This window comes from Juglans microcarpa x Juglans regia, chromosome 1S (assembly GCF_004785595.1).
Source record: "Juglans microcarpa x Juglans regia isolate MS1-56 chromosome 1S, Jm3101_v1.0, whole genome shotgun sequence".
Classification (NCBI taxonomy): domain Eukaryota; kingdom Viridiplantae; phylum Streptophyta; class Magnoliopsida; order Fagales; family Juglandaceae; genus Juglans; species Juglans microcarpa x Juglans regia.
In genome coordinates this window covers 15,565,212-15,576,829 of record NC_054595.1, presented here as the reverse complement: position 1 = coordinate 15,576,829, position 11,618 = coordinate 15,565,212, and the positions used below count along the sequence as shown (strand labels likewise).

At 35.4% G+C, this 11,618-nt stretch overlaps 1 protein-coding gene across 1 annotated transcript; it reads left to right on the top strand.

The window, feature by feature from the left end:
- The first annotated feature begins 8,179 nt into the window (after positions 1 to 8,179).
- Positions 8,180 to 9,108, top strand: LOC121246133. Its single transcript, XM_041144152.1, has 3 exons — positions 8,180 to 8,291; positions 8,416 to 8,695; positions 8,777 to 9,108. Exons 2-3 carry the CDS (start codon positions 8,591 to 8,593, stop codon positions 9,047 to 9,049), a joined length of 378 nt encoding a protein of 125 aa, XP_041000086.1. The 5' UTR covers positions 8,180 to 8,291; positions 8,416 to 8,590; the 3' UTR covers positions 9,050 to 9,108.
- Positions 9,109 to 11,618: the final 2,510 nt, after the last annotated feature.

Here is an 11,618-nt window from a genome sequence, read left to right as displayed (position 1 = left end):
GTGTTGGGGTCTATATCTTTCCTTGTGTATATGCAACTTTATGTTTGTTTTCTTTTTTCACTTTTGTGTTGCCTACTATTTTTGTGCAAATTTGCTTAATCCACATGATGCGGTAATTGTGTATTGACTGATATGATTCAATAGAAGATTCTATTGACAGGAGACAAGTCCATTGGACATGACCCTCAACTGAGGGGTATGAGCCTTTTTGCTGTTACATGAATATACTACATGGTTTGAAGAGCTTGATTTAGTAGTGAGGATTAATCTAAAGAACCAATAGTAATAAATCAATAAGCATTTCTTTGTTCAAACTTCTACTTGTTACCCTTGTTTCTCACAATTTTTATGACCTTTAGACCCAAACTCTCTGGTTCTGGTGGCCACTTTGATGATAATTTCTTTTTTATAAGTATTAAAAGATTTTATTCCAATGAAATAGGCATAAGCCCAAGTACACAGGATTTTTTACCTTTCCCCAATTTAATTCTACTTTCCAAATATGATGAGTTGCAATTAAAACAGAGTCTAAATCTATCTTCCCCTCACACAGGCATTTTGTGAATGTAAAATAATCCCCTCCATCAGGCAGCTCAAATGGTTGGCCAGCACCTTATAAATAGTTTTATAAACTCCATATTATAAAACTAATAGGCCTAAAATCTCTCATCTCCATAGCCCCTGCCTTTTTTGGGATATGAGCAATGAAAGTCGCATTAAAACTCTTCTCAAACTTCATATACGAATGGAACTCAGCAAATATCTTCAGGATGGCATCTCTTACGATGTCCTAACAAACTTGAAAAAAAGCCAATGAGAACCCATCCGAACCCAGGGCCTTATCCTTATCCTTATCCATGCCTTTTACCACATTATGAATTACTTCTTCTTTGAAGTCTCTCTCTAACCAAATAGCATCAACCTAATCAATAGTATCAAATTCAAGACTGTCCAACTTTGGTATCCAAGAGAATTCCTCTAAAAACAGCTTCTCATAAAATTTTACAATGTGAGCCTTTATATCTTCTTGATCCGTGATACATCTATCCCCATCTCGCAGAAACGCAATTGCATTATTTCTTCTATGAGAATTTGTCATTTGATGAAAGAATTTGGTGCACCTATCTCTTCTTTCAACCACAACACAAAAGATTTTTGCCTCCACAAAATCTCCTCCATAAGTGCTATGTTTTCCAATTCAGAAACCACCCCAACCTTTCTAGTTCTATCCTCTCCCGATAGCACCCCTTGTACCTCCCTTTCTTCCAAACCTCCCAATTATAAGAAAAGAAGCCACCTTTTGCTATCCACATTCCCAAACTCCTCTTTATTCCATCTCAGATCTTTCTGAAGAGATACCAAATTTCCAGACAAAGTAAAACTGGGAGAACCCAAAAAACATCATAGGAGTTCCACCAGCTTCTCACCTTTTCCACAAAACCCTTTTCCTTAAGCAACAGTTCTCAAATTTAAAGTATCTTCTTCCACTCACGATTCCACCACAATCCACCATGATGGGATGATGATCCGAACACAATCTTGACAATAATTTCTAAGTCAATCCAAAAGAATGACCCTCCCAAGAAGATGAAACTAGAAACCTATCCAACCTTGAAAATAATTTACCATTAGACCAAGTAAAATCTCCTCCCGCCAATGGCAAATCAATCCAATTTAAATCAAATACTCAATCATTTCAGAGGCCATTGTAGTAGATAGCTAAGAATCCCCCCATCTCTCATTAGGAAACCGAGTGAGATTGAACTCCCCGAATTAACACCAAGGTAAATTCCACAAGCTACAAGTACCCGACATTTCATCACATAAAAAACTCCTTCTACTATCCACATGAGGACCATATACCCCAGCAAACTTCTTTATTTTTTCTTCGTTTTTGCATTTGATATTATGCTAATTAAATGCAAAATAAAGAATGGTGCAAATCCTCTAACCCTGATAAAACAGGTTGGTGTTTAGTTAAACAAATAAACATATTGAATTTCAATTACTTTACAATTCTCCTTGTGAACATCAACTTCTAAACAACTTCCTATACGTTGATTTTTTTCAAATCGCAAAATCAGCTTCACTAATGATAGTATCTAATCTTTTGTTTCAACATAACTATTTAGGACATCCCCACATCGTTCATAGGGATATTCAATCATCAAACATTCTTCTTGATAGCAACTTTGATTTGAGAGTATGCTTGATTCTTCGATCTCAATTTACATTTCTTTCTTCTATTATCGTGTTCTTTATAATGATGATATAGGTTTGATGAAAGGAAAAAATCCTAGCCACATCATCTCTGCCAAGTTGTTATGCTGTCCATATCCTATCAACCATTCGATCCGCATCACTCGTAATGCATGCTTATTCTTTTTTACTGATTCGGTCATGTCATTTATAAATTCTATAAGAGTAAAGGTATGTTCTTCTTTCTCCTAGTCATGGCACCTCCAACTATATGCTTATGAGATTAACATGCATGTTTATTTTTTCCCGAATAAATGTTGCATATGTTTTTTGCATTCATTTCTGCTCATGTACCATAGTGATCTATGGATGTGATTTGCAATTGCTTCTTTAATAGATATTTTCAACTCAACTTTTAGCCGCTTTCACTACGTTGCGATAACTTTTCATAGACATGTTCTATGGATATTAAAATCATTTGACCAAACATGTCCAATTCATGATGCTTACCCATACATAATGGGTTTATGTGGGGCCTGAAGTGGTATAGCAATGCATTTCAACTACTTTGCACAGAATAGATCACATCCTCCACTTTTGCCATTATCTAAGTTGAATTTTAGTCTCTTATCCATTGAAGTATGCTCATTCCAATAGGTCTATGTTATTTTCTATTATGAAAATACCAATCGTGTATTTGTTTTACTAAGGGTTTTATGGATAAATAGTGAATGCATATTGAAAATAGATTGCAGTACAATGAATATGCTGAAGGAGTTAATGCCCCCACGAGTGATTCCATTAGGTGTCCTTGTCGAAGATGCCATAATAATTCTTTTCATCCGATTAATGTTGTGAAAGATCATCTGTTCTTGAGGGGGATTGATACTAATTATAATCGATGGATATTCTATGGAGAAGATGACCCTTTCAATGTAAGCCATTGATACTATAAGGATGAAGGACCCGATTTCAGTGACTATATTGATGACATAGACGAGATGTTAGATGACATCCTGGTGAGATCCTTTATGGATGGTACAACAGGTTTAAATGCTGGTGGTAGTGAAGGTGATACTGCACAACACAACTTTAGTACCCCAAGACACCAGACTTTTGAACAGTGTTTAAAGGATGCACGACGTCCACTCTATCCATCATGTACAAACTTCTCGAAGCTATCATTTATGGTGAAGTTGCTCCACATCAAGACAACTGGGGGTTGGAACGTGAAGTTCTTTAACATGGTGATAAAGCTATTGAAATCCGCATTCCTGAATGCTCTCTTGCCTGAAGACTATAACGATGCTCATCGCTTAGAGCGTGGATTGAGAATCTGAGATTTCGTTACACCAAGATACATGTATGCCCAAATGATTGTGTCTTGTTCTGGAAAGACAATGTCGACAAAGATGAGTGCCATAAATGCAATGCATCTAGGTGGATCTCAAGGATGGACAAACAACAAGTACCTCATAAAGTGATGCGTTATTTTCCTTTGAAGACAAGGTTGCAATGCCTTTATATGTCAAAGAAGATAGCACAAGCCATGCGATGGCATAAAGAAGAACATATCGATGATCTGAGTTGTATGAGGCATCCATTAGATTCTAGGGTTTGGAATGCTTCTGATAATAAACATGATTGGTTTGCCAAAGATGCTCGTAATGTGCAGCTTGGACTTGCAAATGATGGGTTTAACTCATTCAATAACATGAGCAAACTCTACAACATATGGCCAGTAATACTTCTGCCTTACAACTTACCCCCTTGGTCTTGCATGAAAGACCCATACTTTATGATGATGACATGTGTAATACCTAGACCAAAATTACCAAGAAATGATATTGATGTCATTCTTCATCCTCTAGTTGATGATTTGAAAGAATTATGGGAAGATGGTATTGAGACATTTGATGCATTCAGTTCATAGATTTTTTAATTACATGTAGCATTACTCTGAACTATCAATGATTTTCCTACATATGTCAATCTTTCTGGGTGGAGCACGAAGGGAAAGATGGCATGTCCTACATGTAATGCAGAAACCAATTCCATGTGGATGGTGTATGGGATTAAACATTGTTACATGGGCCACCCTCGATGGTTGGTGCCAGACCACCCTTAGAGAAAGAAAAAACGTGCTTTTGATGGTAAAGAAGAACATCATGTTCAACTAGCAAAACTTACAGCCCAAGTTACACTTGAACAACTTTTTTTTTTTTTTTTTGTTTTGAGAGAAAAGCTACTTCATATTAAAACCTCAAGTGAGATAACTGTGAATAATTGAGTCCTCAGATAAATCTAGAGAACTTTTTGTCAAACAATGTGCCACTGTGTTGGCTTGTCTAGGAACATGGCAAACAGACCAAGAAAGGTAAGTGCCTAATAGTTTCTTGATGTCTTGATAAATCAACCCCACCGTGCTCTAGTCTTCAGCTGCGCCATTTATGCCATGTACCACTTATAGTCAATACAAATAGGTGAATGCTTGTTGTTATCTTGATTAATCTTATTCTCATATATGTATGCATGTGTTGTTTTACTCTTACTTTGACGTAGTAAATGGGTTTTGGTAGAATGAACGTGACAGTATATCAACCACTTAAGTTGGATTCAATGTGCATTGCAGAAAACAAATAGACATCAACTAGGGAAATATATAACAAGGTATGGTCTTGGTTTTTTTCCAATAAAATACTGACATCTTTACCTATTGCGGCATTCGCCATTTGTGACATGATATATAGACCTTTCTATACAACCCATAAATATATACCTGGAATATATGTTATACTACAAATATTAATAGCCAATGCAATAGATGCAGGAATCTACAGAATGACTCAACCATTTTGATCTTATATGCAGATGAAGGCTATTGTGGCAGCCAATTAATTTTGAAGTTCATGAGCTAGAGTTGCATTAATATGTATGTTCAAGGGTGTGAATGTTCCAGCCAACTATTTTCTTATTCCTTTTAAGTCTGTCTTATTAAGTAATGGTAGACTTTAAGTGGTGGTAGCTAGCTAGTAATGCATAAACTCCTATTTGTATTGACTATAAGTTTCACTTCCTTCCAAATTGATGTGATTCTCATAGAATTAAAATGGTTTGACAAGTCGAAAGGACTTCAAAAAATCATAAAATCCTCTGACCACAGCAGGTTACTACCTCTCCCTCTACATGCATGCCTCCTATGAATACCAATAATGAAAGGGGTATTGATCAATTCGCTGAACATCCATATCAATATTAAAAAGCAAGGACATAAAGCTTTAACATTAGGTGAGTGATGACAAGCCAATCAATTTAAGAAAAAGGAATGGGCTTATTGGAATTGGCTACTAACATATTTATTTGCTGGGTTTAAGTCCATTTAAAGGCTTAAGATGCAATAATTCAATTAAAAGGCTCCATTGATTGCATATATGATTTTAAAAAATGGGTTGAGTTTGTTGTTGTCGTCTTCCCTATAAAACTAATATGGAGTGATGGGTCTATTGAGTGTGGGGCCTTGCTCGGTGTTTGAGTATTATGAAGTCTCCATTAGACATTCGTGCAAAAAATACCTATGAAGTTTTCTTCCTATTTTTGATGTCACAACGCCGGGGGGGGGGGTACAAATTAACTCATTTTTAGATTGACATTATTATTGCTTTTATACTTCTATCGTTCATTTGCTTATATATCCACCCATTCTGAAAATACAAAAATCCTACTCTTCCCATGGTGGCTCTAGCTGGTGGCTATGTATGGGAGTTTGTATTTTATTTTTCCAACTAAATTTTTTTAATTAGGGAGAGTTTGTATGTTTTTTAATAACCTTGAAAATTTTATAGTCTGTAACAAATATTTACAAGTGCTGACAATGATTTGTTAAAAAAAAATGAAAAAAAGACATGCACGTATATTAAGTTAAGGCAGTGGCCATAGGGGATAGATCAAGATAAAAATCAGATTGACCCTTACGGGTAGGAAAGACACAAAAAACAAGCAGGATATGCGTTTACTGGAGTATGATTGTAATCTCTTAAAGTGATTACCCAAACGTACTCTGCTTAATACCTAAGAGCCCGCACAGCGGTTAAGCTAACCACCCCAGCTAGTTTTTATCACTCAAAAGAGGCAGAGACTAGTCACTTTGGTCACATAAAAGATAGAGTGGAGGGAGTACTCTGGGAATGAGAAGGAGGAAAGAAGATTGACATGCCAAAGATCCTCATAAATTCGACTAGCTCAGCAAACTGATTTCCAGCGTGGGCTCAAGCAAAGATCTAGGATCACACTACACCAACCACCCCACGAAGAGCCTGAGGTTTTCCATTTCTCTTTCTACTCTCATTCGCTCTCTCTCTCATCAATCCTCTTTCTACATTTTTCTTTACACTTGTTGTAATGTATTAATAACATAAATTCTTCATCCACCACAAAATGGAGATGCTACTCTCCATTCTAGTTTGGGTGGCTTTGTGGGAACTTAAAATTAAATTTCATGCAAGATGGAGTAATGGGTGTATTTCAATTCAATGTTGATGGCCACTCACCCATACACTCAGCAGGATTTTTTTTCCTTGTTTTTCAGCCAACATGTTTGCCGCATTCTGTTAGGTAAAATTTACAATTTTTTTTAAATTCTGGTTTATTTAATTTATCTTGCATGCAAGTAATGCATGTTTCTTACTCGATGGTTTGGCAAAATTTTAACTTTTTTTTATCTATTTGGCCTACCTGTATTCATTGGGATATTTGATGGTAGGGTTTATAAGTTTATTTTTTACCTACTCACCCATACAACTGAGAGTCTTTTAAAGGTTGATCTTGACTTAACTCGTGTGCAACATCAATTAGAAGTATACAGTGAGTAACTTTTAGTCGGGGTTTTAAATGAAGTTTGATTTTTTGTGGCAGATTGTAATTAGTGGAATATGTCCATGTTGATAGCTTGCTATAAAAAATGTTCGAAGGATACTATGTTGGAACTTCCTCTAATGTCCATGTGGGTTTTCATTTATACGAGTATTTGCATGTTTCACCTATAGTAGATGATCCAAGATTCATATACATTTTAGGCATTCACAAGGGCATTTTATTCATGCATCATTGCTATATTGACTCAGCTGTTGGGTGATACACTACACATGGTCATGAAAACAGGGGAATAAAATAATAACTCGCTTATCTACTTATTATTTAGTAGGACCACTATTGCATGTATTGACAATGGTGAGATGGGTAAGGGGAAGACTCTATGGACGAGATGGACGTTGTGGGCATGTTTTAGCAGGCAGAGTCTCAAGGTCATGTCATGGGCCTCCACTATTGCGTGATGTAGGAGATAAGTAATAGGACACATCATCAGATGATTCAACTCAACCACCAAATGTGGGTGTAGAGGAGGCCAAGGAAGAAGCTAATGAGGCACATAGGACTGTTACTAATGAATGTAAGCTGAAAGATTGACCCTTATAACCCTTCAAATGTTTATTCCACTTATTCACTTGGTTGATAAAGGTCTAATGGAGTTAATGATATTGGGCGTAGATTCTACAAATTTGTCTACTCGAAAACGTGGTTGGGGACCAGCAAAAGACACGCTATTTGAATGCCTTCGTAAATTTGGGAAGATACCTTTGAATATTAGAGATGGACAAAGAGATCCATCCTGCGAGAATTACAACATATTTTCTGGACGAGTGACAACGATTGTGAGACTTCATGCAAACATGTGACATGCATGCTGGAAAACAGTAGACAAATAGTAGAAAGATGAGCTCATCGACCATGTTCGGGTAAGACATTTTGTAACTTAGTTTGCCAGAAACATTTTTACTACTGAAAAAAAAAGTGAAATGCAATCTTCACTGGCTATATTCTTTTCATGGGCTGACTTTATATTGGGTTGGACACAGTTCCAATCGTGAGTGTGTGACAAACGCACTTGCTCAAAAATACAATGCATTTAACTACCTACTACACAAGCAATACTTGGGGTATGAATGCACGAAGTGGCACTTTCTAGTGGGACAACCTGGGTGGAGAAGCCCGTATGGGAACACTTATGTGCAATGTGGTCAAGTGAAGGCTTCAAGGTAAATGTTAATGTGTTTTAAGTTCTACCCACTAGTGATTCATAATGCGGATCATATTTTATTACTAGTGTAGTAGGGATCATTTTATAGAATGACTCAGTAATGTTTGAAAATTAAATCACAGAAAATGTCAAAGAGAAATAGAAAAAAATAGGTGAAAACAACGGGTCAACCATACAGGTGGTAGAAAGACTTTTGTTAGGATTATGGAGAAAATGATAAGATGTAGTTAGTACATTCATCTATGATTGCTGAGTTATTTCTTGCATGTGTGATTGGACTACCTAACAAATTCTTTGATGATAAAGAATGAACAAGCCCTAAATTTGATAGCCTTTTATGAAGAAGTGCATTGGTCAAGAAAGAAAGGTGGATTTATCACCGACACAACAAAACACAATTATGTAAGTGGTTGAAGCTTTTGATGTTTTTAAATTAAAACTTCTTAAATATTACATAATGGTGTTCATTATCTATGGATGTAGAATCTAATGCTTGAGCGATTGGATGAGACCGAGTTGGATGCAGGGAACATTGATGAAGCTAGTAATGCAATGTTCAAGGAGGCTTTAGGACATCGATTAGGTTATGCAACACGACTAGGCTACTCTGTTATACCTGAACCATCTCTTTCATTGCGCAAAAATAAGGATTATCAACGCATTGTTGAAGAGAACGGAAAGAACAAGAATGATGCAAATTTGTACAATAGTCAGTTAGAGGCACTGAGAGCTGATTTACTAGAATTCAAGAACTAATTTAAAGACTATGAGAAATTGATCAACACTCGCATGACTGATCTGCAGTGTCAGAGGGAGTCTCACATTGATGCCTAGGCATCTTGGGTACATGAAATCATCATTGCTTTTGATTTTTTGAACTTTTTTTTAAGGTTGAGTAGCCAGTTGATGGGGATGATGGTATTAAAAAAACTTTTGTAGAGCAACTTAGGATGTGGCTTGGTTGGAAGTATTAGGAAGATCATACAACACATGCATTTTGACAGGTGCATATTACTCCTTTGCAGGCTTGGTCTGTGTATACAATTTTATTTCCCATATTATCTGCTTTATGTCCTACCATATATGTAGATAAATTTGCATGCGATTTATGTGACACATGGTAGGATTGGTTGTTGGATATGAACTGAAAATGTCAAGACTGCATATTTGATTATTTGCATTGGATACATACCTAGGAATCATTAAATGAGTCCAGAAACTATCATTAAGGGTAACTTGTTTTTGATGAGATATCTCTACTTGAGTTTGTCAAGTCTGCTAGTTTGGAAATTTATTGATAACATGATAATAATGGTTAATGATATTTTATGCAGCAGGTATGTAGCTGGTAGCAAGGGGACTGGAAGGGACTAGTGCTAAAGACACAATGTTGCCTGAGAGACCAGGTGAATTGGAGGAGAAGTGTTTTTGAGCCAAGACCACAGCTACTTTAGCAGTAAAGTAGACTATTACCCATGCAAATCTTGAATCTAGATGTATGAACTGCTTCTACAAGTTGCCATATACTTGGAAATTCATGTTTTGCTATGTTATTTATATTGGATGCTTATGAAGTTGATCTTTTATGTGGACCATGTTTAATGATAACAGAAGTAATATATAAAATATATGTGTATATATGTTGGTGCTGTGTCTTGTTTTGGAGTTGATAGAGTTTATATCACATTTGTACGTGCATTTGATGATGGCATTTATGCAGCAGTGTTAAATTACAAAATATTCACATGTTGCTTGAACATTCTATTTCTGATGATTAGTGACCATGATGTCATATTGATCATTATAACAATTGTAAAGATTGGACAAAAATCATTGGAAAAATGATGGCATCATTTCAATACAGGAAGCAAATTTGGGCATTAAAGGTGACTAATATGTAATTAGAAATAATATTGTTGAGGACAATGCAACCCTACAAACATGTATATGAGTTGGAGTGTTCTATTACCTACAATGTATCCTCGAAGAAAAGGATGTTGTAGTGGCGAGATTGTAGGCTAGCTATGGAATGGATCATGTATAAAGAATATTCTAAAGTATAGTAACAAAATCTCTTTTCCTACGCCATCTAATTGTGGAAAATAAACTTCATTCTTATAGATTGATCCACAATTTTTTTCTTATGATGATGATTTGCGAAAATTGAATTTTAGCAGCAAGAATTCATCCTCAATAAAACTATTTTCTATGAAACATGTAATCTCTTGAACTTTTCGTTGATGATGTATCTGTGCGGAAATTGACCTTTATCAACAACAAATAATCGTCAATAAACATATTTTCAACGAATATTCTCATCATTAAATCACAATATTGATGATATATCTTAGCCGCAAATTCGATTTTATGAGAAGATCAAATTGTCCTTAAAAATATTTTCAACGAAACATTTTGTCAAGATAATTTTTTTTTATGATGTTTAGCTGCGATAATTGTGTTTCGGCAATGGTAGCAGCTCGTTAATACCACCAATTTACCACCAAATAAGTCATCGTTAGCCTCTTGTTTTGACGTTGTCCATTTGTGGGAGATAACTTTTTGCGGCGACATAAGCTGCCACTATAATAATCTATTGCGGCAATTAGCAATTGTAGTAGAAAGGAAATAGTGAGAAAAATTCTTGATGCAAAACATCTTTTGTGGCAACATATCAATACGGGAATTTAGTTTCTTGTGCGATGTTGAATGACCTGATAGAGGTATTTCTGACAGATTTTTTTCATGTTAGCAATGACTGGCATTGCCGTAATAAGTGTACATTTGCAACAAATTGGACTTTTGCAGAATTTCATACTTAAATTGGCGTTTTTCTATCTACAAACATGCGGCCGTGGTGTTTTACCAATATTCTCTTTCACGGCAGTTTTTTATGACCATTGCGAAAAATAATGTTGATAATAATTGAATTGTGCATAATTTTACTATTTCAAATAAAGCATTATCACAATTATGTTGTATTAATAATTATATTTTTTATTAATTTTGAAATATATTATTTTTTTCACTTGACTTAAAATTTTATCTGAAATTGAAGTGGGGAAGAATTATATTTAAAAATTAATATGACGTTGCGGTGTGCTAGAAGATAGACTTTTAATTGAGAACGGAAGTAGTAAAGAATTAAAAGTCTTTGAATGCAAAAGGAGAAGATAATGAAAAAAAATAACAGACGGAACTAGAGACGTAAAGAGAAAAAGGTGGACACCATACATGGTAAAAAAGAAAAGAAAAGTGATGAGGAAAAACGTGAAAGAGCCTAGAGAAGTTAACGTGAAAAAAAAAAATGCAACGTACAAAACCATTG